This window comes from Geotrypetes seraphini, chromosome 5 (assembly GCF_902459505.1).
Source record: "Geotrypetes seraphini chromosome 5, aGeoSer1.1, whole genome shotgun sequence".
Lineage (NCBI taxonomy): Eukaryota > Metazoa > Chordata > Amphibia > Gymnophiona > Dermophiidae > Geotrypetes > Geotrypetes seraphini.
The window spans coordinates 232,138,568-232,166,436 of record NC_047088.1 but is presented as its reverse complement, the minus strand read 5'-3'; the positions used below and the strand labels follow the sequence as shown (position 1 = coordinate 232,166,436).

The 27,869-nt window shown below is 44.4% G+C and overlaps 1 protein-coding gene across 1 annotated transcript in view; it reads right to left on the bottom strand.

The window, feature by feature from the left end:
* Nucleotides 1–27,869, bottom strand: part of LRP1B (LDL receptor related protein 1B) — a 1,445,547-nt gene that overhangs the window by 264,162 nt on the left and 1,153,516 nt on the right. Inside the window, exon 65 of the mRNA XM_033944130.1 lies at nt 19,353–19,469. Within this exon, the coding sequence (XP_033800021.1) occupies nt 19,353–19,469 (117 nt within the window). The remainder of the gene's footprint in view (nt 1–19,352; nt 19,470–27,869) is intronic.

Below are 27,869 nucleotides of genomic sequence, written 5' to 3'. Positions count from 1 at the left end.
CAAAGGTGCGTTTGTCATTTTAGCGAACGCTCAATTTACACATACACTAAAGCATCCATAGACTAACATGCATGTGTTAGCGTTTCACATGCGTGCAGATTTAGCACGTGCTAAAACGCTTAGTGTGCCTTTGTAAATGGAGACCTAAATGGTGACTATGCTGCAGTATATCACTACTTTCAGGTTAACTTTGAGTTCTACTGCTTGGAAAAAAACCTCCTTTCCCTCCCAGTTTGGAACCGTTAATGTTTGGCTTGACACTGGATTATCAGGAGAAAATAAAATTGTGTTTATTTTTATTTTATTTTAGAATAATATTAAACATTTTCCATTGTGAAGAAACCAAGCTAGCAAAAAAGAAACACTGTCTTGAAAAAAAGGAAACAGAGGTAAATACGTAAAGGAAATCAGAGTTTAGGTAAGTCAAATCTGTCTTAGAACTTGCCAGAAAGAACAAGCTCCGATCCCGTATAGGGAGGAGCGAGGCCAAATCGGCCTGAAGCCGGAGCGAATAGATAGGAGGGGGGGGGAGGGAGGAGGATAGGAAACGCCAATCAGCGAGGGAGGGGGGGAGGGGAGGGTTAGGAGATGAGGGGGAAGCGGAAGGGAGGTCGCCCCTTTTCCCGACGGCGGTCCAGGGAGATAGACGCGACTTCTTACCTCCTCTCACCCGGCAAAAAAAAAATAAAAAAATAAAAAAAGTATTATCCTGCAGTTCACATGAACCGTTCAGGGCAGCTGCCTCTCTTCTGAGCAGGCCTATACGCCAGCCCATCCGCCTTGCTCGGCACTCAAACACGGTAAGTGTGCGAGGAGTAGGCAGATGATGCAAAAAAAAAAATAAAAAAAAACCAACAGCGGCACTAGCGGCCCACAAAGCCCTTGTTTCGCCCTGTGGTTTCTGTCCCTTGCGCCGGGAGAGGAGGGAGGGGGCGACCGCTGGGAGCGTGTGCGGCGCTGACTGTGGGGAGCGAGTGCGGCGCCACGTGGCCCGACGCCGGCCTTCGTCATCGCTGCGGCGGACCCCTGCGGGGCGTCCGGAGCGCCGCCCGCAAGGACAAAAAAAAAAAAATAAATAAAATTGCCGACCGGAGTTTCGATCTCTCACTCCGGGAGGTGGGGGCAGCCAAAAACAAAAAACGAGTGCGGTGCCACATGGCCTAGCGCCGGAAACTACTCCATGCTGACATCCGTGTGCCACGGCAGCCCCCTAAGGGCTTTGGGGCAATCCGCCCGCAGGGCTAAGAGGCCAGAAAGCTGTGCACTGGGAGGTTGGGCCGCGGCCGCCCGCGGCTAAGAGGCCAGGAGCATTTCCCCACCCATCAGCAGCGGAAGGGAGGTAGGGACGCGGCTTTCTGCGTCCCCAGCGGTAACCCATCTTCTCCTATTAAGGAGGCCCTTGGCCCGGCTACCAGCGTGCACTCTCCGGTGCACGCACATCATGCGTCGCCTCGGACGCGCCTGCCTCTCTTGCAGCTATCGGCCAGAGTACAGCCCGATAGGTAGGCGAGGGCCCCGAGTAGCTGGGAGGTGAGTCGGGTCGCGACAGCTAAGCGCTGTTTGTGGCGCGCACCGCGAGTCCTCAACGTGACCAGGAGGTGGGGTCGGAGCGGCGGCCAAGCGCAGTCCCATCGTGGCTGGGATGTGGGATAGGGCCGCGCTTCAAGGTGCATACGGCCCATGTTTTGTTTTCCTCCCATGCCATCTCCCTTGACCCGGCCTGGACCACGTGTTCAGGAGGGGGGTCGGGCTGCGGTTTCTTTTCCCTCACGGGCGGAGTAACGCACAGCATGAGTCACATCAGACTTTGACTCTCGGGGCGGTGTAAGAGCCCCCGGCAGTGGTTGGCGGTGCACGCGACCAAGAGGGGCCTTCGCGGCACGGCAACTCCTGCGCCCCCGGAGCATGATCCGGCTGCTGTACTTGGGCCCCACACGCGGCCAGGGGGAGTCTCCGGTCCGGAGTAGGGCTACAATGCAGGTTAGGAGGTGTGTGGAGCTGCAGTACAGGTGGCCAGTGGAGACTTTTGTAGTATTAAATAATAAAAAAAAAAAATAAATAATAATAATAATAATAATAATAATTTGACTGGATTCATGAGGGGCTACAGTGCAGCTTAGGAGAGAGCTGTCCCTACCGGGTCTGGCCGGTGGTCCATCGTGCCGGGCGTGGCACCCTCTGAACAGGGACCGGTGCCCTGAGACTGGCCCCGGGTGTTTCAATCGTGTCCCCTCTCAGTCTCCTCTAAACTTTCACTGCGTGGCACCTCCTCCAGCCCTGTGGCCATGTTAGTTGCTCTTCTATGGACCCTTTCAAGTGGTGCCGTGTCCTGCAGGTGTGTCGAACAGTGCTGAATGGAGTACTCCAGGTGTCGACATTCCAGGGCTCTACCTTGACTGTTTTCAATCATGTTCCCTCTATAAAAGGCCGAGTTTCTCTGAGCTTTCACTTACTCCACCTCCCACAGCCCCGTAGCCATCTGTTTGCTTTTCTGGACCCTTTCGAGTAGTACCGGGTCCTGGGGACACACCAGGCCTCAGTACAGTGCCATGATAAACTTCTTTCATTCCCTTGAGATCTAGCATTCCGTTTGCCACTCTTCGTCACTACAGTGCTTCAGATTTTGTTACGGACATGGTCTCGGGACTCAAGGATCTCCCGTACGATGAACGGTTATACTCGCTCGAAGGGCGCAGAGAGCGGGGAGACATGATCGAGACGCTCAAATATCTCACGGGCCGCATCGAGGCAGAGGAAGATATCTTCCTTTTCAAGGGTTCCGAGGCAACAAGAGGGCATCCGTGAAAAATCAGGGGCGAGGTGACACCAGGAAGTTCCTTTATACTGAAAGGGTGGTTGATCGTTGGAATAGTCTTCCACTTCAGATGATTTAGGCCAGCAGCTTGCCCGATTTTAAGGCCACATGGGATTGACACGTAGGATCTATTCACAATGTAAAGGTAGGGGAGGGTCATTAGGGTGGGCAGACTGGATGGGCCATGGCCCTTATCTGCCCTCTATTTTATGTTTCTATGACATGCATCACTTTACACTTCCACGTGATAACCATGTAAAGACCTCATGGCTTATCCATTCTGCCCGCCATACATTCTCTCTTTTATTCCCTTACAAATTCTTTGTACTTGTCCCAAGCTTTCTTGAATTACCATCTAGGACTTTCGAATTCAATCTCATGATAAGAAAAGACTAAGGAATTATTATATTTCCCTCCAGGATGTGTACCGGATGGCGATTAAGAGGCATGCTGACCATCTGGGCTGCCCATCGGCAGCAACCTTTATCTATTTATCCCGAGAGCAACCCCAGACCTGGACATGTTCATAGAGAGCTGAGAGCTGATCATTTAACTTTTCAGCGAGTCCCGATTAGCGGAATTACTAGAAAGACCCTTTCCTTGTACCCAGCGAAAGCTGTCAGCTAAATTACCTTTCTGTGTCGCAGGAGGATATACCTACTTTCATGTCCAAGTCTTTCCCATATCAAAAGGTTCTCATAATTGCTCCCTCATCATTAATATCTTATCCCAGCTAATCCGTATGTTCTGTTCCAGTGGCTTCGGGCCGCTGAAGGACTCTCGAAATCCAACTCATGCCGGTAACCTTCAGGCGATACGTTACGAATATGGAGGGCTAATGACGCACAGCAAGGAACGCCCAGACCTCAGCTAGAGAGTCCTGATTAGTGTAGTCGGTTATGGGAGACACACAATGATATCTGCTTTCATATCCCAGCCTTTCCACATCCTAAATTTTAGCTCATAATGGCTTCATCATTACTACGTTATCCAACGAATCACCATGTCCTCTACCAGTGGCCTTAGGATGGTACTAACAACGGATCGCTTCTATGGATCATTCCCGGGTAAGGGCGCCCATGAGTTGGGTGCCAGGAGCAGCTCCTCATCTTAAGCACGCCAGGGTTACCACTCAAGACTTTCATCCTCCCTGAATCCTACAATCAAGGGGACCATATCCAGGTTGTATCAATCCCTCTTCAATAAGACTCTTGGTCTCCATGGTATCATTTTCTTCCTCCAGTTATCTACGAATTCCTACTTTGCCAGAGGGTACTACGATGTAGACCTTGAGCCCTCATATTTGGCTTCCTCGAGTTTTCTCCATGACTAGGGCGGCCCTTTATACGGGGTGCTACAGGCAAGGGTGGTCTGGCCCTCACTTCATGCGTACCTCATGTATTAACTGTTTTCGTGCCTCACTCACGCTTCATCGGCAACACAGCCATGATATCACTTCATGCGTACCGCATGTATTAACTGTTTTCGTGCCTCACTCACTCTTCATCAGCAACACGGCCATGATATCATCATTTACCACCGTGCTTACGACCTTGAACGGGAAGAAAGACGTAAGCCTTGAGCCCTCATTTACCTTCCTTACCGGGCCCTTATACGGGGCGATGCTACTGACAACAGATGTGTACGTACCTCCTCTATTAACTGTTGGCTTGCATCACTCAACTCTCTTCATCAGCTACACGGCCTTGCTACTTACCACCTCTTTAATTGCCTTATTACCGGAGACCTTAGCCTTGGGACCAGCTTATAAGAACGTAAGGAGTCCCCTACTCAGCAAGGAGCATCAACATCTGGGAGGTAAGAACGAACACTCAGTTTTCCTAATGTTATGAAGGGTGTTATGGTGCGGATGAATGGCGACGGGAATTGGGCGCTACATAGGGCTTACATAGAGTTTATTGAGCTTGTAATCCGGGTCTACAATCGGGTTATGGATGGAAAAAAAAATAAAAAAACCTTACATAGAGTTTATTGAGCTTGTAATCCGGGTCTACAATCGGGTTATAAAAAAAAAAAATAAATAAATAAAAAAATGGAAGAAAATTCCAGGGCCTACCTTTGGGTTATGGATGTTACAATGCAGGGTTTACATCGGGGATGGTTAGAGTTTGAAGTACCTTCATAATTAGAAGTACCTTCATAATTAGGTTACATAACCTCATGAGCACTACCTTACATTTGTTGCGGGGTTTACATCGTTTACCTTATAGTTTAGCCGCAGGACCTTCATAATTAAGTGACATTACTTCAACTGCGTTTTACCCTAGCAAAAGTTACAATTCGAAAATCATGGATATACATTCGGTTTATGGCTGTTACTATTCGGTTTACATCAGGGTTAGGGATGGATGTTGCCTCGCATTTGGTTCACAGCACCTCACGGACCTTCATACTTATGTTTTACATTACGGGATTTCACTTTCGGCTTACTGCACCTCAAGAGATAATTAGGGCTTCCCTGATTATTTGCGAAAGCATTTATTGGTCTCACATTCTGAGATTAGGGTGGTGACGAGATACTTAGGGTCACAGTTACAGGGTATAGGTACCTTGGGTATGGTTCTAACAGCAGAAGTTCCTCATTACATTGATTCTGTGGGCGCTAGAGACCACGAACAGTGTACAGTTAGTCCAGAAAATGCAAAACGATGGTTTATCCTCAGCCAGCAATGCAGACCGATGGTTTATCCTCAGCCAGCAGGCCCTACCTTATTGATATAGAACTCGGAATATACTCAACAAGTTAAATGTAGACGAATGAAGTATGAAAGGTGTGAGATCTCGCACAGCCGTGGAGATAACTATTATACCCCGGTAAGTATGAAAGGTGTGAGATCTCGCACAGCCGTGGAGATAACTATTATACCCCGGTAAGTATGAAAGGTGTGAGATCTCGCACAGCCGTGGAGATAACTATTATACCCCGGTAAATATGAAAGGTGTGAGATCTCGCACAGCCGTGGAGATAACTATTATACCCCGGTAAGTATGAAGGGTGTGAGATCTCGCACAGCAGTTGAGATAACTAACTCGCAAGAAACTCAATAGGTGGATGTATATATAATAATAAAACAAAAGTCTAATTGCTAGAGGACAGCGGTCCGCGTCTGTACTGGCGGGGTACACTGCTCCGACATCGGTCTGGATATATGGCATATGTTAACGTGTGCGGGGCCGCAGCCATGACACTTGGGGGGGAACCCGCGATAAGCGAGGTTTCGCTATCACGGGTAGTGGCAGGTAAGCACAGCATATGGGTAGAAGGCTGACATCTTTACAGTGGTTAAGACATGGGGCACGTCGCCTTGCTTGGACGGCAGGGGGCCAGGCCATGATCTTCACAACAACGTACAGCTGACGAGGGGACACCTCCTTGAACGGGAAGGGTCCGGTGAGCTGGGGAAGCTTGTACGGCGCCCCACATTGTGCGGGATAGAGAGCCAGATGCTGTGCGCCTGATCATCAGTTCCTGATATGTTGCCTGGTGATGTACATTGTGTGTTATGCCATTTTCTGAAATGCGGTTACTGTGTACAGTTCATCACCGTTCATGCTTGATTATGATGTTCAGTTGATAACAGTTTGATGTAATTGTGCTGTTATGGCTGCGGCCGAATAAATTCCACTTGAGTTGACAAGCGCCTGAGTGTCATCATTGTGCCACGATAGACCATGAAGGGTATGAGCAACAGTGCTGAGTGCACGATTTGAGAACAAGCTCCGATCCCGTATAGGGAGGAGCGAGGCCAAATCGGCCTGAAGCCGGAGCGAATAGATAGGAGGGGGGGGGGGAGGGAGGAGGATAGGAAACGCCAATCAGCGAGGGAGGGGGGAGGGGAGGGTTAGGAGATGAGGGGGAAGCGGAAGGGAGGTCGCCCCTTTTCCCGACAGCGGTCCAGGGAGATAGACGCGACTTCCCTCCCGCCCACCCTTCACTACTGTCGCAGCCAGTCTGGCAGGTGGCAGGTAAGCACAGCATATGGGTAGAAGGCTGACATCTTTACAGTGGTTAAGACATGGGGCACGTCGCCTTGCTTGGACGGCAGGGGGCCAGGCCATGATCTTCACAACAACGTACAGCTGACGAGGGGACACCTCCTTGAACGGGAAGGGTCCGGTGAGCTGGGGAAGCTTGTACGGCGCCCCACATTGTGCGGGATAGAGAGCCAGATGCTGTGCGCCTGATCATCAGTTCCTGATATGTTGCCTGGTGATGTACATTGTGTGTTATGCCATTTTCTGAAATGCGGTTACTGTGTACAGTTCATCACCGTTCATGCTTGATTATGATGTTCAGTTGATAACAGTTTGATGTAATTGTGCTGTTATGGCTGCGGCCGAATAAATTCCACTTGAGTTGACAAGCGCCTGAGTGTCATCATTGTGCCACGATAGACCATGAAGGGTATGAGCAACAGTGCTGAGTGCACGATTTGATGAAAGGGTTCCTAAATCATCTATCCCTAGTAAATTTTTTTTAAATTCTTTGTCAAAATTGTTAAAATGTATAAATAATCTTAGCTGACTCAGATCAAAATATGCATAACGAGTTGCGTTATAAGAAATCGGTGATGGGACAAAAGCACGCAAGACAATCGAGCGCCGACAATACAGAGCAGACAAACACTTACAAGAGATTTTGCAGGAAGAACTACAATTCATCATGTTTCTCAGCTTAAGAAATCCCTTATAATATCAATGTGTGAGGGGCCACTGAAAAGTTTTCAGCCCAACCAACAAAGTTGGGGCGGTCTCCATCGAGGGCTAAACATTCAGTCCAGCAATGTTCCACTTTTTCCGTTACATATTTTTCCAACAGAACAAAAACATGTGGAACATCACTGGACTAAATGTATAGCCGTCGATGGAGACCGCCACAACTTTGTTGGCCGGGCTGAGAACTTTTCAGAAGCACTTCATACATAGTTTAAAAATACACCTTGCTTCGAAGGGGAGCCTGTGTAGTTTTAGATGGTTCACGGAAGTTTCGCCCCCCACATTTCACCCCCAGCAATTCGCCCCTCACATTTCGCCCCCGCACATTTCACCCCCCGGATGTTTCGCCCCCACACATTTCGCCCCCGCACATTTCGCCCCCCGGATGTTTCGCCCCCACACATTTCGCCCCCGCACATTTCGCCCCCCACATTTCGCCCCCACACATTTCGCCCCCAGCAATTCGCCCCTCACATTTCGCCCCCCACATTTCGCCCCCAGGTATTTTTCGCCCCCACACATTTCGGAGCGCAAATCCTTACCTCACGGGCCCTCAGTCCAGCTGCTGGGGAGGGAGTCGAAGTCTGGCCCCGCCCCCGCGATCCGCTAGGACATGAAGGGGGATCGGGGCTTGGGCCAGAGGGAGGCAGGCAGAGCAGCAGGCAGGCGCAAGCTTTCTAAACTCCTGCCCCACTGCTAACCAGCTGCACAGATCCACTTAGTCCAAATCAATGCCATGAGCAGCAGCGCCGAAGTCTGGCCCCGCCCCCGCGATCCGCTAGGACATGAAGGGGGATCGGGGCTTGGGCCAGAGGGAGGCAGGCAGAGCAGCAGGCAGGCGCAAGCTTTCTAAACTCCTGCCCCACTGCTAACCATTAGATATAGGGGTATCATATTTAGGCCCTCTTTTACTAAGGTGCGCTAACCGATTAGCGCACGCTAATCGTTTATGCGTACATGTTAGTCTATGGACATGTTAGCATTTAGCGCGCGCTAATTCGATTAGGGCGCGCTAATCGGTTAGCGCACCTTAGTAAAAGAGGGGGTTAGTTGCTGAGAAAATAGGTCTGGCTGCTACACTTTGATTGGTTGGTAGGGTTGTTGGGATAGTACCAATGATTGAACCAAGTTCTGAAAAAGTTTTCTTTTTCGAAACAATGCCAAATTTGTCTCAGTTTTCTCAATGTTGTGAATATTTTCTTGATTAATGTTCATGTTTGTGCCTCCCAGGATAAGTTCTTGATTAATATAATCCCTAGCATTCTCAGTTCCGATTCCAGTTTCAGTGGGGCGCTAGGCAGTATTATTTGAGTATCGTTGGTGGTAGTTCTGAGATGGACTTAGTAAAAAATTGAAGTTTTTTTCTTTAGTTTCAATTTCATGTTGTTAGCCTAGTCTATAACTAGACGAGTGATTTCCTCTACTGATTTGTTAATCTTATTTTCTTTCTTGTAGAAAGGAATGCATTTTCTAATATCATCTGTGAAGGAGAAGTGAGTTTGTTCTTGTCTAAGAAGTGTCTTAGTATTGAAATTAGTATGTTGAAAAGTATTGGGGAAAGTGGTGAGCCTTGGGGTACTTTGCTTGATGCTGAACAGACCATTCTTCTGATCTTTCTCCATTCATTTTTATGCTGTATGTTGTTTGTTAGAAATCCTTCCATGCAAGTATGGACTTTACCACTTATCCCTATAAAGTTTGGATCAGTAATAGAAGTGGCAGTCTACCACATCAGATGTACTAGCTATGTTGATCTGTAATGCAAGAACTTGTTGTCTGGTGTTCATGCGTGTTCTAATCTCAGATATCAGGGCTATGAGTAGTGTTTCACTCATATAGTGTTTCTAGAAATCTGATTACATAATAGTTTAAGTCGTTCCAGGTACTTTGTGATTTGTTACCATACTTTCTAATAGCTTGACATGAAGTAGGATTGAAGCTAGAGAATGACACGGGGAAAAATTCTGTCCCCGGACCACCATCCTCTGCACCGCCCCGTCCCCGCTGTCCCTTTCACCGCCCCGTCCCCATCTCTGCCGTCCCCTTCACCGCCCCGTCACCGCCCCACTGTCTCTTTCACCGCCCCGTCCCCGTCCCCGTCTTCAGCGTCTTCTCCTCTCCATCCCCCCACCCCCAGCATCCTTCACGCGGTCCAGCAGCTCCCTCCCGCCGGCCAGCCGTGCATTTCCCTCCCTCCCTCCTTTTCCCTTACCTTTTCTTCTTAAAACTGGCGATTTCTATAAGGCTACAAGCTGTATTATAGCCGGAGCCTTGAAGTCACGTCGGGTTGCCTGCTAGAAGTCTCCTCCGATGCAACCGGAAACAGGAAGTTGCGTCAGAGGAGACTTTTACTAGCAGGCAACGCGACGCGACTTCAAGGCTCCGGCTGTAATACAGCTCGTAGCCTTATAGAAATCTCGAGTTTTAAGAAGAAAAGGTAAGGGAAAAGGAGGGAGGAAGATGCATGGACGGCCGGCGGGAGAGAGTGGGCTGCCGGTTCGAACGCTTGTTCACCGCACTTTCACTCCTTGTTCACCGCCCCGTGCTACCATTCACCACTCCACGGGGCGGTGAATGGCCTCGTCCCCGAACTCGCAGTGACCATTGGTTTTGGTCACCGTTTTGGCGGGTTACCCACGGCTAAATGCGGCTAGCTGCGGGTAACAACCACTGTGTCATTCTCTAATTGAAGCTACTATGTAATTCTTGACACCACGCATTTCTTCATTTTGGTCCTTTGGAATGGGTGCTAGAATGATTTTTCCTAGCTGCTTGGGGACTATTCATTTTTCTAGTGAGTCATTCAACCAGTCTAATAGATAGTTGTAGTATTTATTTATTTTTTTAGGAAAATTGGGCATTTAATGAGCATTGATATTTGGTGTATTTGGATAGTAATCTTATTAACTCTGTTTCTGTGACTGGGGCAAATTCTTCCCAGTATCTATCTGCTGGGCATTTTGTTTGTTTGCGTTTGCTGTGATTTTGAGTCAATCAGGGCCTTAGGCCCCTCCCACTACATTCCAAGATGCAATGGGAGGGGGAATGCCCATCATTCACACCACGCAGCCCTGTAGGCAAGAGGAAGAGGGCTTCCGTCCTGCTGATCTGTCATCTCGGATATTGAGGGGGTCAGCAATGTGGGGGGGGGGGATGTGTGGGGGATGTCAGGGAGGGTCCAGGGATGGGGGGAGTCCATCAATGTTGGAGGATGTGGGGGATGTCAGGGAGGGTCCAGGGATGGGGGGGTCAAGCAATGTTGAGGATGCGGGGTAAATTCAGGGGGAATGGGGTCAGGGAGATGTTGGGGGATGTCAGAGAAAGGGGTGTAGAGCTCTGTGGCTCATCTGATCCTGGGAGGGGAAATCCCTATCAGCTAAGCCTGCAGGAATCCCTGAAACTGGCTCAGCTGATGGGGATTCCTTTGTCGCCATCAGACAAGGTAGATGGGTACATCTACAAAACTTGCTTTTGTGCATTTTTCATGTGGACATTTTTATTTTTGAAAATGGTCAAAAAAGATAGACGTCCTAAGGACCAAAACTTATACATAGGTCATTTAAAAAAAAAAAATTTTGGCAGTTTTGAAAATGGACATTTTTTTCTGCTGGGTTTGTGGGTGCCTTGCCCAAAACATCCAACCTCAGACTTAGAAGTCTTATCAAAAATGCCCCTTCACAAAGTTTATATTCAGGTACGCAAGTATTTCTCATTATCTGTTCCAGTGAGCTCACAATCTGACTAACGTACCTGGGGCAATGGAGTAGATGATTAAATGTACAAGGAAGAGGCCTGATCATATTGCAGGTTTCCAGTTTTTTGTTATTATCTGTAGGTTGTTTTCCCTTTTCTATTACTTATTATAAAGTCTAGCTGAACTTTATTTTGGGTTTTTTGGATGGATAGGATTTTTAGACCTGTCGTCCAAAAAAGAAAGAAGCTCTAAGGTGTCTTTGTCTTCTGTTTTGTTTAACCCCCTCTTTTACTAAGGTGCGCTAACTGATTTAGCACACGCAAACTGATTTAGTGTGCACTAATCAAATTAGCGTGCACTAAACGCTAACGCGTGCATGTTAGTCTATGGACGCATTAGCGTTTAGCGTGCGTTAAATTGGTTAGCATGCCTTAGTAAAAGAGAGGGTAAGTGTATGTTCAGGAGTCTTGCAGCATTCAATTGATTAGGAGGGCACTGAAGTGATCTTTGTCTTCTATTCATTTCCCAGGTAAGCAGCAGCAGATGGTGCAGATTAGTATGTCTTTTAGGGAGGGTTTAAAAAAAAATAGCATGCTACAATTTCCAATGATTCTGAGAGATAATCATTGGTTATGGTGACTTCAACAGAGTTCTTATAGATGATTGCTACAGCTCCCCTTTTTTTTTTCTTTCTGCATAGATGTAATATTTTATATCCATATGGAAGAAGGTCTCTTATTACTGGGTCATCCTGTAATTGCAACCAGGTTTCAGCTACTAGTAATAAGCTTGGTTGGTCTTGCATTAGCCAGCCCTGATCAAGCCTGTTTTGATTATCAGGGATCTGCCATTAATATATTAGCCAGGGATTGTTAATGAGGAGTTGTTTGGGGAGGAGTTATGTTTAACTTTTTTGGGGTAGGGTTCCAGATGCCCGGATTTATCCGGATATGTCCTCTTTTTTTTGTCTGGGTTTTGAAAAGCTGTTGAGATCAAAATCAAGTCTGGAATGCGAAGATGCACTCCAGACTCAGTCCAAAGAGATGAGGTTTGCCTGGAGCTGGGGTTGGGGGGCAGAATGGGGTGGGGGCTGCACATCCTCTTTTTTTTTTAGATGCAAAATCTGGTAACCCTACTTTTGGGTCTGATTTTGTAATTTCTTCTGTGGTCTATTGCTTGTGACTACCTCAATTTTATTGTTATTGGATTGTGGCTTTTTAGGACTTCGTTTGTGTATAAGAGATTTACCCTCTGTTCTATCTGGATTCTATTGGTCATGACAATAGGTGATGGGTTTTTTAGTAGTGTACTTTCTGTTAGTTGACCTAGTAGTATTACCAGTAAGCCCAGTGTTATACATATTCTAGCTATCTTTCTTAGCATTTTGAGTGCTGTGACTAAAATTGGCCATTATTGGAAACAAGATATTGAGCTAGATGGATCTTCTATCTCAGTGGTTCCCAACCCTGGCCTGGAGGACACCAACCAGTCAGGTTTTCAGGATAGCCCTAATGAATATGCATGAGACAGATTTGCAATCTCACATTCAAAGGCCAATAATAAATAATCAATAAATATCAATTTATGAGTGTAGCAGTTCAATCTGGACTGATTTATGGGACAGGTTTGCATGCATGCCACCTTCATGATATGCAAATCTCTCTTATGGTGATTCTTATGTAGTAAAAGTTTAGCAAAACAGTAAAATTTTGATTTTTCATGATCCACTTAGCAATGTGATTTGTTACAATAACATTTGAAATTGCTCAGCTATATCTGAACTTAAGTTTGGTGCTCATTGTCATTTTTTTCTGAGCTGTAATGAAGCTTCATACATATCCTAAACTAAAAATTAAATCACTGCCATTTCTGAGATTATACTGAAAATAATATATATAAATAAACCCTTTTTAGTAAACAACATGATTTCATTTTCGGCAATACCCACTACAGCCTACATAATGTAAAACAACAAATCTTGGAGAATATTTTGTGCCTGATTATAGAGTCTTATCACTACTGCCTTGTAAAACAGTAATGATTACCATCCAAGGCAATTAGCTTTAAATGATATTGGCTCATGTAAGTTACTCTTAATATAAGAACATTTTGTGTTAAAAGAATATATTTATCAGACTAGAAGTATATTCTCATAACTGTTAAAGCAAATGGATCAAATTGAAGATGTGGAGGGGCATTTTCGATGGAACATCTAAGTCTTGAGTTTGGACATTTTGAGAAAGACATCCAGAAATCCAGTAGAGATAATGTTCATTTTCAAAACTGCAAGATGTCTATCTTTTATTTTAAATTATTTATCTAGACGTTTTGGCCCTTAGTACATCTATCTTTTTGGCCATTCTCAAATTTAATGACATCCATATGAAAAACACACAACTGCAAGCTTTTCAGACATTCAAGCAGCCATCATTCTTAGCAAGCTGTTCACAGACACCTGAGAACAGCAGCGGAGAACTCTAAGAGGTCCTGTAGTGAATGTCACATAAAAGGTCCAAGGTACACATTCCACTATACAGTAACTTGCTTATATTATATGGTGGGTCCTCCAAAACCCACCCAAAATTTACTGTACCCGCCTGTATACCACAATAATAGCCCTTATGCCTGCAGGTATAATCTTTATGTATGTACAGTAGGTTTTGGAGGGCTCACCATACAATATAAGCAAGTTATTGTGACATCTGACCTGGGACTTTTAATGCGACATTCATTGCAGTAACCCTTAAAGTGCCCCTCTGCTTTGCTATGGAGATGAGCCATGTGAATCTATAAGACAGGCTGGAAAGTACTGGGGGGGGGGGGAGGTTCCACATATTTGGGTGATGGGAAGAGGTCAGTGACCACTGGGGGAGGAAAGGGGGGGTGGGAGGTCATGCCTTAATCCCTCCAATGGTCATCTAGTCAGTTTGGGCACCTTTTTGATCTTTATTCATTTTTAAAACAGGTCTAAATGGTACCCCGGATGTTTTGTTAAAACTTTGATTATCTGTGCAGAACATCCAAGTCCTAAGCCACCCAAAGCCTCTGACACATCCCCTTAAGATTTAGACACACTGGAGAGAAATAGGCCAGAAAGATGTCTGGAAAGTCTGTTTTGAGAATGCCCACTTGGTCATTTTTACTAGTAAGACGTCCAAGTGCTGTCTTTTGGATGTCTTATCTTTTTTTTGAAAATGAGGCCCATAGTGGGGAAAAGTCAAATCAGAAAAGTAGAGCTGCACTAGGCTACTGGGGTTATTCCCCTATCAGTAACAATATGACTGCATAAAGCTTCCACGAAGGCTGGTGTAGTTTGAATAGAAAGATAATTGCAATGAGGCTGGCACAGAGCATGTGTTTCAATGCTAACAGCAGAACCCACTAAAGCAAACACTCCAGCTCTATAGCTGGCATATGTGCCTGTTATCTATAAAGGAAAGAAGGTGCCTGCTTCCTTTATAAAAATAGTTGACAAATAGGCACACTGTAACTGAATTAGCTTCTTAATGTGCAGTAGCTGCAAAATCATACTGAACTTTAACAAATAAGGACATTTAAAAGGATAAGTTATGTGAAAGCCCTCTAGGAATTTGGGCTCCAAATTAAATTTCAGCCCTTGAACTCCAACAACAAATTACTTGATCTTGCATTTAAATAACCTTTTAGTAACATTCGTAGAATAATATATGTAGAATGCCAGTCTACATTAAGAGGCCCACTGCAGCAATCTACAACTCGTTCAAGGAAGGATGTTGGCCCCATTGAAAGGAGCAAGGTGAAGGAGAATTCTGTGCCAATAGGGTAGCAGCAGAAGCACTCCTTAGATTTTGCAGCCCTATAATTATCCCTCATTTTATTTCTTTGTAGAATCTGTAGCTCACCTTCTCAATTAGAATCAATGGGAGAGGGGAAGAGCCAAGATGGCTTGTGCATGCTTTAGTAATGATGGTAAAAATTGAAAGGCAAAGTAAGGGATTTTTTTTCCCTCTGAACCCTCATTGGAGCTTTCTGTTTCCTTGCAAGAACTGCTGGTTAGGTGGTATATAAAAATAAATTATTATTATTATTATGGTGTGCAGAGAACCTGTACCTCTGGAGTTCAAGGAGTTGCTGGATGGCTTAACCCCATTACCAGGAAGAATGGCATCAGACTCTGGCTCAGAGTTAATTTTGCGGCTCCCGCCCCCAACCGCTTTTAGCAACTCCAGAGATCTCAGCAGCAAAAGATCAGCGATCCTTGCTGGATGTTTCTGCTCCTTAGGGGAGAGTTTCTGAGATGAGAGAGGAAGAGATTCAATCACCTATATTTCAGCTTTCTGCAAGGAAAGCGTCAGCTATAGTAGCTGCAAGACTGGGAAAGCGGTAGGTGGAAGCTTGAAATGCTGGAATTTATATGGACCACTATTTCAGACCCAAACTTTAGAAGATCACACTTAGAAGATTAGGGATATTCAAATGGTGAACTATTTTATAATGAAGGAAAATACGCTGTTGAGGCAGAAAGTTGATTATCTGGAATACACAGTGAGGTATTCTAACCTCTGCTTGATCAATTTTCCTAAGATTCCACGTACCTCCCAGAGAGATGTTCAATTGATACTTGAAGGAGACTTTTAGTTCCTGATAATGCATTGCCACCAGTGTCTTGTATTTACTACTTGTCGACAGCAAAGACGGACTATGTAGAGAACCCAGTTAGGGAAACAGATGTCCTAAGGATATTTTAGAGAATTTTGAAACTAATCTGGTTAAAGTAACTTTGACATTTTTTTAAATTTGAAGCTCCTTCTATTAAGATCCCCAATTCTCACCCCGCACTGTTCAACACTATTAATTATTGCACTAAAACTCATTTTATCTAATTGGAAATCTTTTGATTTGCCGAATATACATTTTTGATGGCAATCAGTGTTACTGCAACATAAACGTGAAGTATTAATCTCTGCGTCCTCACACCTAAGTAATAAAACTTAGAAAAAAAAATGGGTCATCTTTGAGAACTACTTGCATTCTCTGTAACAGTACTCTCCAAATCGTGCACTCAGCACTTGTTGCTCTAACCCCCCACGGTCCGTCCCGCGATCGCCGGATCAGAAGAGGCGACCTCCCTTCCGCTCACCGCTAGTCTATCTCGTCCCCCCCTCCCCTTGCCCGCCTACTCTTTGTTGATTGGCCTTCTTCCTCGGCCCTCCTCTTTATCCTAACCTTTCTTGGCTCTCCCACCCTCACCCCTTTCCCCCCTCCTTCTCGCAAAGGCTTCGGCTGATTTGGCCTCGCTCCTCCCTATCCGGAATCGGAGCTTGTTCTTTTCCTGCTTTGTTAGTAGCTTTGTTCTCCTGAGTATTTTTGTTCTCTTCATTCTCTTCTTGGCTTCTGGGGGATCGCCTCCATCTCTCTATCCCTTCTCTGTTTTTTCTTTTACCTATATCCTCCTTTTTTCCCCCTTCCCTTTATTCCTTTTCTCCTCTCTTTTTGTTTCCTTCCCTTTAACGTTCTCATATAGGCCCGCTTTTACAAAGGCACGCTAAGGGCTCTTTTACAAAGCTACGTTAGAGCATTAACATGTGGAATAGCACACACTACATTGCCGCGCACGCTAGATGCTAACGCCAGCATTGAGCTGGCATTAGTTCTAGCCACATAGCATGTGGCGTAGCACGCGGTAATATCCGGCGTGCGCTAAAACTCTAGCGCACCTTAGTAAAAGGAGCCCTAAGTGTTTTAGCATGGATTTAGCATGCACTAAATCAACATGTGTGCTAACCGCTAATGTGTCCATAAGATAACATGCACGTGTTAGTGTTAAGTACGTGTTTAGCACGTGCTAAAAAGCTTAGCGCACCTTTGTAAAAGAAGGGATAATGTTTGTATTGAACGGTTAGGAGAGCTTAATTACAATATTTTTGATATTAATCTTTTATGCCATATTCCTCCATCTGTGTTGATGTTGAAAATTTACATCTTGTTTCCTTTTCGTATTTTAACAAAATTTTTCAATAAAATTTTGTGACAGAAAAAACCCCCAACAACTTTGATTTTTACATTGTCATTGCCCTCTGATAGAAACTGGTTGCTATGGGTGTTCTTTAACAAAGATTTGTCAGGTTGGGATGTTTCTCGATCTGACCAAAGAAATGCAAAAAAAAAAAGAAAAAAAAGATTTCCTATTGATTAGACTGGCTGTTTTATAGCTGAGAGCTTCCTTTTTTTCTAAAGTAGTTCCCTTGTAAGTGCATGGTTAAATGGAAATCAATCAAATATGTTTTTTTTTTCTTTTTTTTTAATGAACCATCCCAATTGTCTGCTTTTGTCAGCAGAGAAAAGACAGTCTCCAGTTCCCTGGATAGAGTAGTAGTCGGTGATCCGCAGTGAAAGGTGCAATTTGATTTCCTGTGATCTCTACTTGTTCTCCTACCCACAATGTTTATGTTTATTTAAGATTTTATATTTTGCTCCTGCATTTTACTGATCTAAGCGGTTTACAAAGTATCAAACTAAAATGAAATTAGGTACTTGAGAAAAACTACCCTATCTGTCCCGAAGGCTCACAATCTAGCTAAAGTACCTGATTAAAATAAAAATATGTATAATAACCACATATAATACATTTCCAAGATCAAATATCAAAGAGATAGAAAATAGAAAGAAGATAACAAATTAAAAATAACATAGCTGTGTGCTAAAGCGCGTGCAATACACGCGCTAAACACTAACGCATGCATGTTATCTTATGGACATGTTAGCGGTTAGCACATGCATTGATTTAGTGCACGCTAAATCTGCACTAAAACGCTTAGCGCGCCTTTGTAAAAGAGGACCTTAGTACGAATATGATTTAATTGTCACTATAACAGTTAATTTCTTTTTATTTGTACTTTGACTCTCTCTCTATTTTGACTATAGGGAATGGAAGACCTGAACTGGAAACTGACCCCATATTTTTCTCCTTCGCAATGGACTGAGCAACCAGGCTGATCTTCATTTTAAAGGGAATGGAGGAGCAGCCTACGGGTAGAAACAGGAACTCAACTAGAAGTCCACTGCAGCTCCTTGTGCTTTAAGTAGACTTACCCCACCCCTCACCCCGTTTACATCTTTAAATCCCTATGGGCTTTGGGGCAATTAAAGGGGGGATTAGATTGTGAGCCCCCAGCGAAAGAGAAATGCCTACTGTTAGGGTTACCATATGGCTCCCTAAAAAGATGAAAGAAAGTAAAACAAGCAACTGCTTTGGTCATATAGAGCAGGAATTAAAGCACTTTAAGTGGTACAGACGATAAAGCGCCATTGCACTTTTCAAGGCAGCACTCTGGAAGAATTGGATGCAGGCAGGTATTCGGACATTGGATGATGCTATATCTAATGGGAAACTGTTTGATTTTTCACGGCTGCAACAATCATTTGGCCTGACCATTTTGGCCGTGACATCCAAGCTCCCCTTGATCGTGAGTTCCCTCTCATCATCCGCATACAATCAAGAACTCTCTGATCAGGCCCATTAATCAAGAGCCCCCTGATCCAGACTCCCTCCAAGTAGAGCCCCCAGATTAAGGCCCCCCAACCCCAAAAATCCCCCCAACTCCTGTGCTAGTACCTTCATTTCCCGTTGGTCTAGGCGTTCCTCAGGCAGGCACAATACCCAGTTGTTCCTGCCTTTCTGGCACTGTCCATCATAAAGGTAACAAGGTAACCCCCCCCCCCCCCCCCCCACACACACACACACCAGTAGTCTTGCATGACTGCCACTAGGATATATGTTTCTGTATCAGATGTAGTTATTTGACTATAATTTTTGGACCATAATACAACCAGCACTATGTACCTGGTGTTCACTGCAAGTTTATTACGGAATTTACACAGTAATGAGCTGCTTTACACCATCTGCATATTTTGCATCTCATTACTACGTATACCCACAATGACACTATAGTGCTGCATTAGTGTAAGACAAGCTGTGTTAGTTTTCTTCAAGTTGCATTAAGGGGCAAATAATGTGACTTAAGCCCTAATGCAGATTGATAACTTCCCTCTAACTCCTTTGAATACAGACCTCAATCTTTTCATTTCTGTTACTTCTGTACCTCAAGACCACAACATGCTACTTACTGCAGTTTTCTTCATCTGAATTATCACCACAGTCATTCTGACTGTCGCATCGCCAATAATCTGGAATGCAGTTTTTGTTCTTACACTGAAACTCATGTGGTCCACAGGTCTTTTTATCTGTAATAAATATAGCTGTTGTTTAGATTATTGCATTTCATAATGGAAAAAGAAAAAAACCCATGAAACCCCAGAATAAGAGACAGTATGAAAATGCACTTTATATACGTATTAGAGAATGACACGGTGACAAAATTAATCACCATTCCTGTCCCCACGGATAACTGCAGGAAATCATCTCCATGTCATCCTTTAAGGAGAGAGTGAAGAATCAAACTATGAATGGGCAGAACCACTGACCCTCAAGCCTTGCATTAAAGAATGCTGGTGTAGAAGGACTGAGGTTGAGTAGCAACATTCCAGAGCTGAGATTGTGATGTCATAATGCCTCATTCCACCAATGCCTAAGAGTCAGCCTCATCACTGATGTCACAATGGCTTGATTACCCTAGACTTGGCTCACATAAGAATCAGAGTATGAATGGGCTCCACCACTGACTCTCAAGCCTTGCATTGAAGAATGCTGGTGTAGAAGGACTGAGATTGAGATAGACACTATAGAATGACACCAGATGAATGACTGGTGTGGATGCCCAAGCCCTGTCTGTTGAATAGATTTGCTGGCCTAATCTCCACCTGTGCTGCACTTTCAACAGCAGTTGCCAGCATTTTCACACATGCTCAGTTCTGAATTCAGTTCTGCGCATGCACAGAAGTGCCAGCATCTGCAGCTGAAGCTCTTTATCACTTTCTTCATTGCCAAGGAAGAAGTGGGAGCTTGGCCAGGTTATCTTTTCGGTTGGCTGGGCTTGGGCATCCCTACCAAGAATATGAATTGGGGAGGAGAGGGAGAGAGAGACAAGCTGGGAAGTAATGTTTGGTTCCCCCAGTCTACCCCTGCCACCCCCCCAAAAAAAAAATTGGATCTCTGGCTATACCCCTGGCTTAAACAAACCATATATATTTCAATCCTATCACTGCAGTAACTAGATTATTGTGATCTTTCTATTGTGATCTTCCCAAAACATTTTTATATTTTCTTTTGCTATGATTTTAGCCTTAATTTCATGTTCTCAGTACAGTGGAACCTCGGTTTGCAAATAACCCGGTTTGCGAGTGTTTTGCAAGACGAGCAAAACACTCAGCAAACTTTTGCCTCACAAACCGAGCATGTTCTGGTGTATGAGCACCTCCCTCCCGCTCTAACCGGCATCGCCCCCCCCCCCCCTGAACCGGCATCGCAACTCTCCCCCCCCCCCGCGTGAACGCCCCCCCCTGGCGAGTACTGCAAAGCACCCCCATGCTGAAAGCGGCATCCGCCCGCACTTCCTCCCAAACATGTTCCTTACCCCTTCTGCTCGTTGTAAGGGTGAATGCGAGCTCCCGCCTCTTGCCTGGGCTGGGCCTTACGCAGATGCTCAACCCTTACAATGAGCAGAAGGGGTAAGGACCGTGCTTGGGAGGAAGAGCGGGCGGATGCCGCTTTCAGCACAGGGGTGCTTTGTGGTTCTCGCAGGGGGCGTTCGCGGGGGTGTGTGGTTGCGATGCCGGTTCGGGGGGGGGGGGGTGCGATGCCGGTTAGAGCGGGGGAAGGGGGTGATGGAGCAGCGCCGGTAACCTCGGGGGGGGAGGGGTTGGTGGAACAAATTGTTCAAGTTTCCATTTTCTTCTATGGGGAAAGTTGCTTTGATATACGAGTGTTTTGGTTTAAGAGCAAGCTTCTGGAACGAATTATGCTCTTAAACCAAGGTACCACTGTATTTTTTTTTTTTTTAGTCACATTGATAATATGTGCGTGTGTGTTGATGGGGGGATTTTTAAATGGTGAGCAAGGCCAACTAAATTAGTTCTGGATATTTAGTGCCAGGCCATGTGCAGGCACTGGTACCAAGAGATAGATTCTGTAAAGGATGTCTAGGCATCACAACGTGGATGTCCATCGACAAATAAAGTGGATAAATAAGCCCAATTAACGTTTTTAACAAGCAATAACTTGAAATTAGATGTCTAAAGGCTGGATGCAATTTACAAAATAGGTGCCACAATTTCATGGATACCCATCAGAAAAAGCTGCTCTTAATGGGATAAGCATGGGTGTGGCATGAGTGTGGCTTTGAAATAGGCATTCATTTACAGAATTGCATGCCGCTCAGCATTCTAATGCATCTACCTAATGCCTAAAATATAAGCATAACAAAAACTGGTCTACTTTTGAGCATGAGCTGGGCACTAGATAGGTGCGATTTAGGTGGACATGACTTAGGTGTCACTTAGGCGTACCAGAGGCATCCACATATATGTGGATAGGACTTTATTTTGGGGGATATAGAGGACTCCAGTTTGATATTAAGATCAAAAGATGTTTAATAATGCATTACTTAAGCAAAGTACAATACATGAAAAAAATATATACATTGCATACTAAACCTTCTATTTTGGGGCTCCTCTTTGATAGTAATAGAAAAAATATGTTTAATAATGCATTACTCAAGCAAAGCACATGAAATATATATAGCATACTAAACCTCATTCCCAAAAGGCTAAGAAAATAAGAAGAGAATCCCTACTCGGCTGTGGTTCAGAGCAAGTAGACATGTCTGATACACAATCTTGGCATCATTGTGACATCATCAGTATGCAACTAGATGGCAGAATGTCACTAAAAAAATAATAGGAACCCCTGCCTAAAGAAAAGATCCTGTAGCTCACCGGTTAAAGGAACATCTTCCACAGGCCATGGGTTAAAATTCACCTCCCCCCCAGTACCTTAACAGCTTCTTTTTAGTTTCATAAAAGAGTATGGGTTGTGGACTTTGCCATTTATATTTACCACATAGGATAAAAGTAGTATATAAAAAATTAAAAGATAAATAAATAAAATATAATAGTAGTGCCAGCATTTTACTGCATACAATTGTAATATAAAAAAAAAAAAACAGCATACAATCGCCATTATGACAATGTCATAATGCTAACACGCGATAACTTTATAGATGTTATTAGGACGTCTAGGTAAAGCCGAAAATGTGATTCTGCAAAGGACATCTAACAATATAGATGCGCTTAGATTCACTTAGCGCTGCAGAGTGCGATTCTCTATAGTGTATCTGGACGTCTAAATGACGCCTAACTTTTAGACGTCCTTTACGTAATCTACCCCTCAATATCCAGGGCTAATAATATGTGCTTTATCTGCTGGAGCTTATGTGGGTCCTGGAAGATATTCAGTGCAGGGACTCACAGAGTTAACTGGCCTATTTAGGACAGCTTTTGAGCTGTCCTAACTTTGCTGGGTTTGCTATGTAGGTACCAACACTGAATATTCCTGGTACCCATTTAACCAACAGCTCATCCCCAATATCACTTCCTGTACCACCCCTGACCTGCCCTCCACGGGCAGTAAGAGACAATATTCAGCAGCACTGTCCATCAAGGGGTAAATTCTATACAGTATTTGGCACCTAAAAAAAAAATTGGCGCTAAAAAGAGCATTATTCTATAAGCTGCACTTAAAGTTAGGTGTGATTTGGCGCTTATACCCAGGAACCAAGCCTAATTTTAGGTGTAGCCATTTGCATCAACAAAAACATGGGAGTAAATACTCATGTGAATTCCCTTATTCTTTAACTATGGGCTAGATTCACTAAGCAAACCGATCATGTACCAATCGGTTTGCGACCCCTTTGTGACCCGATTCACTAACCTCTCCTCTGATCCGCTTCCGATCCGTGCATGCAAATGATGGGAAACAGCATGCAAAGTAGGCAGGGACACTGACTGGGCTGGCTGATCAAAAGAAGAAGCGACTGCTGGGGCCAGTTGCACAGGTCTCTGCCGACTCTCCTGCTCCATTGCCGCCCTGCTCTCTGCCCCGATCTTCCAGCCCTGCTTTCTGCCCCAATCATGTCCTGCTCTCTGCCTCGAGCTCTGGATCTCTGCCGCCTTCCCTGCAGTGTGAGCCTGCGGGTTTAAAGCAGAGCTGCATGCTGCAGTGCAGCCCCACTTTAAACCCATGGGCTCGCACTACAGGGAAGGCGGTAGAGAGTAGGAGAGTCAGGCGGGTTAAGGCCTAGCGTGTTCTGGCTGATTGTTCCCCTCCCTCCCTGCCTGCAAGTGTCTTCCTTGCGCGGAGAGAACATGCGCAGACCATCGACAGGCAAAGAGATGGTCTGCGCAAACGTCTGGATCGCTCAGTAGTGATCCATGTGGTTGGTGGGGGACGTTCCTCCAATCGCCTCCATTTAAATATTACCTTGTAGTGAATTGGTCGGCCTGCCATGGATCGGACACGGATCAGCCATGATCGGGCAGGTTAGTGAATCTAGCCCTATGTGCGTAACTTAAAGGAATACCTTTGATCTGCCCATTTCTTCACCCCCTTTTTGACTCATGAGCAAAATGTATTTAAGTAACTTCCAGTTAATTGTAATTAGTGCTAATTGCTTGTTGAAACACCATTTAGCACTAATTAGCTTGTTATTGAATTAAACTGGGCCCACAAATTGGGTACACATGTCATTTCAGTGCTTTATTTAGAATTAGGAGGTAAGTGCCTCTGAACATTGGAGATGGAATGGCTCCAAGTAATTTAAGTAGGTCGGAGCCTCTCCTGTCTGCTTAAATCACTTTGAATATTGGGCAGGTGGTCTACCTTCTCCTCATTTTCTTTACACAGTCTACATTTATTGCCATTACTAATTTTTTTTTTCAACTTTTGTCATCATGACTTTTGTTTTGAATCCCTTATAAAGCAGGGATCTCAAAGTCCCTCCTTGAGGGCCGCAATCCAGTCGGGTTTTCAGGATTTCCCCAATGAATATGCATTGAAAGCAGTGCATGCACATAGATCTCATGCATATTCATTGGGGAAATCTTGAAAACCCGACTGGATTGCGGCCCTCAAGGAGGGACTTTGAGACCCCTGATCTAAAGGTATATTTTCAATTATGTAGTCACCGCCAGCCAACAAAAGCATAATTGGCTTACCTGTAAATGTAGTATCAACATGGGCTACTGTTAAGACATGCTATTTCACTGTTAACCCCAGGTTTTAATAACTAGGGGCTTGCGTTTTTAGCACACGCACAGATTAGCACGTGCTATAGCGCGCGCTAGCTGAAAAACTACTGCCTGCTGAAGAGGAGGTGGTAGCAGCTAGCGCACGCGGGATTTTAGCGCACGCTATTCCGCGTGTTAAGGCCCTAACCCACCTTTGTAAAATGAGCCCTAGGTCTCATTGCATGAAGTGAGACCTGTATTGAAACAGCCTGAATTAGTGGAAACAGGCCTTAATAATAGTCAGTGTTGATAACTATGCCCTTAGGTGGGTTAGTTACTATGATGTGTTAAGGCAATAATCCATATATGTATTTACCCCATAATGCAATGCAATGCATTTTAAATGGACAAGTTCCCGGAGGAAAAGTCCATAGTCTGTTATTAAGAAAGTCATGGGGGAAGCCACTGCTTTCCCTGTATCGGTAGCATTGAATATAGCTACTCCTTGGGTTTTGGCCAGGTGCTAGTGACCTGGATTGGCCACCATGAGAACCGGCTACTGGACTTGATGGATCATTGGTCTGACCCAGTAAGTCTATTCTAATGTTCTTAACTTACATTATGTTACCATCAGGCACATTAGTTAGGTCAGTGTTTTTCAACCTTTTTTGGGCAAAGGCACACTTGTTTCATGAAAAAAATCACGAGGCACACCACCATTAGAAAATGTTAAAAAATTTAACTCTCTGCCTATATTGACTATATATAAAGTAATTCTCTTGAATAGGAATCAAATAAACACAAAGAAAGTATTTTATAATTACTTTATTATGAAATATTAAGTAAACAGAATAGTGAAAAATTATAAAATACTTTATTCAGTGCGAAACCTGGGCCTGTTTGGCTGAACACAAAGCTGATATTCTGGCTGGAATCGAAGAAAGACACACACGTAGCTCTTCGTTAACAGCTCTCAGTCTCTCTCTGTATTTGGTTTTTATAGCATACAAAAATAGACAAATATACCCTCCATCCTTTTTATTAAACCACAATAGCAGTTTTTAGCGCAGGGAGCTGCGCTGAATGCCCAGCGCTGCTCTTGACGCTCATAGGCTCCCTGCGCTAAAAACCACTATTGCGGTTTAGTAAAAGGTGACCATATTGTAAAATATAGACAGCAGATATAAATTCAGAACTGTGCATAGTAAGTGAAGGGAAGTTTTCATCTCTGGGAATTTACCCAGTTAACTATTAAGTTATTTGGGCAAATTCCTTTGAAAACTGTGGTAATACTGCCTCCACTTTGCTAAATTTAAAATAAAATCATTTTTCCTACCTTGTCTGGTGATTTCTGGTTGCATTTTCTTCTTCTGACTGTGCATCCACTCTTTCTTCCCTTCTATCAGCCTGTATGCTTTCTCTCCTCCACACCTCATTCCCTCCCCCAACTTTTTCTTCCTCTCTCCCTGACCTTTCTTTCTTTTTTTCTGTTTCTCTTCTTTCCTTCTGTTTCCCTGCCTGCCCCCTTTCTTTCTTTCTCCCTGCCGTTCTCCAAGCCACTGCCACTGCCGCTGCCATCGGGGAACAGGACCCACCAATGGATAACAGGCCCCAAAGCCGACGCGGACGCATGCTCTCCCTGACGTCAATTGTGCAATCGGAGAGGAAGTTCCGCCCAGCCAGGCAGCGATTGGCTGGCCCGAACTTCCTCTCCAACTACAGAATTGACGTCGGGGAGAAGAAGACTTATCGTCTCGATAGATTAGATCGCCAAGACAAAGTGAGTCCTGGGTGATCGACTCACTTTGCCTTGGCGAGCTACTGGCGCCCCTGTCAGCTCCGGGCCCGGCGGCCCTGCGGCACACCAGGCAACATCTCGCGGCACACTAGTGTGCCGCGGAACAGCGGTTGAAAAACACTGAGTTAGGTTACTGTGGTAAACATAATAATGAGATGCACAGCGTACAAACACATGCAGATACTCATTGTTATATAAATCAAGTAATGTAGCTAATGATGAACATTAATAGCTACATTATTCCAGGAAGAAAAAAAAACAACAACACAACACTCCAGCTTAAAGCTGTCATTTTTCCTACCTAGGAGCATTGGGCCAATAAGTTGTGGCCTGGTGCTTCTGTTGACATTTTAGATAGTAGGAGCTGAAATGCAATTGTCCTCTCTCCCTAAATACACTCTTCCAAGGATATCCACCCCTGAATAGAAATACCCTGAAGGTACCCCCTTAAAACCATTCTATAGAGACCACATTCCCTAAGGGAATCCCTTGAATACATCGCCAACACCATCCCATGACTTGACATCCTTCCCATAGAGCCACCCAAAAGATCCCCACCCTTTTCTGAGTCTGCAGGGACTACCTCTCCCAATTGTTGGTGGTCTATGGGTTCAAATAAAGAAGTGATCCCCATCACTCTTGTCCCTGCTAGTACTGGGTTCAAATTAGCACTGCTAGAGATGAAGCTGCCATATAAGGGCTTTTATAAGACAGCTTTACCTTTAGAGGTATAATTGCCTGACATTCCCCTGACTCACCCATGCTCCTTCCCAGGTCCATACCCCCCTCCCCTGGAATTCAAGTGCATAACGTATAGAATACCAACTAAAGACACTTATGTGTGTAACTGAAAATTGGTGCCAATTATTAGCTCATTATTAAGTTAGATTTCATGCACAACTGACTTTATTGAAGAGATCTACATAAATGTGAAAAGTTCAACAAAATGGAGACCTTCCCATGATGCAGCATAATGTGAAACATGAATTCATGTTGGTAGTGTCTATGGTTACCAAATGTCAGTCATAAATTTAAGGGAGATTTAGCCGCATCACTCTAGCAAATGTACATGGATTGGATAATATTAAATAAAACAATTAGTTTACATTGTATATAATATATACAGTAGGTCACAATACAGAATAAAAATTAACAAATTTGCAAGTTTGTTTGCCCTAACCTATATGTATTTGTCCGCTGATGCTACAGAACTAAGCCCTCTAATAAGGGGGTTCCCGGGAAATAAGGAAGAGATGGCTACCCTAGTGTTATCTCCTTGAACATGTCATATTTTTAAAGATTTCTACTGAAGATAAGTGATTGAAGTTTTCTTTTAACATTATCAGTGTATGTCATTTTGAGGACTATATGATATAAGTTTCACAAATTGATGGTTTCATATTTAAATCCAAAATTAAAACAAAAATTTGGGAGAATATTACAATGACAATTATGGGTAATTCATTTCTTGGAGGAGTCATAATCCAATATTTTGCTCTAGAACTTCAGCTCTGAAGATCCACAACATATGACATATTTGATCATTCATTTGATATATTTACTGAGGTATATTTTGTAGAAAAAGTGACTTCTTATCTGCATTGCACATGCAAATTTATATGCAAGTCCCAATTTTAGGCATGCAACTTTCTAGAATTAGGGGG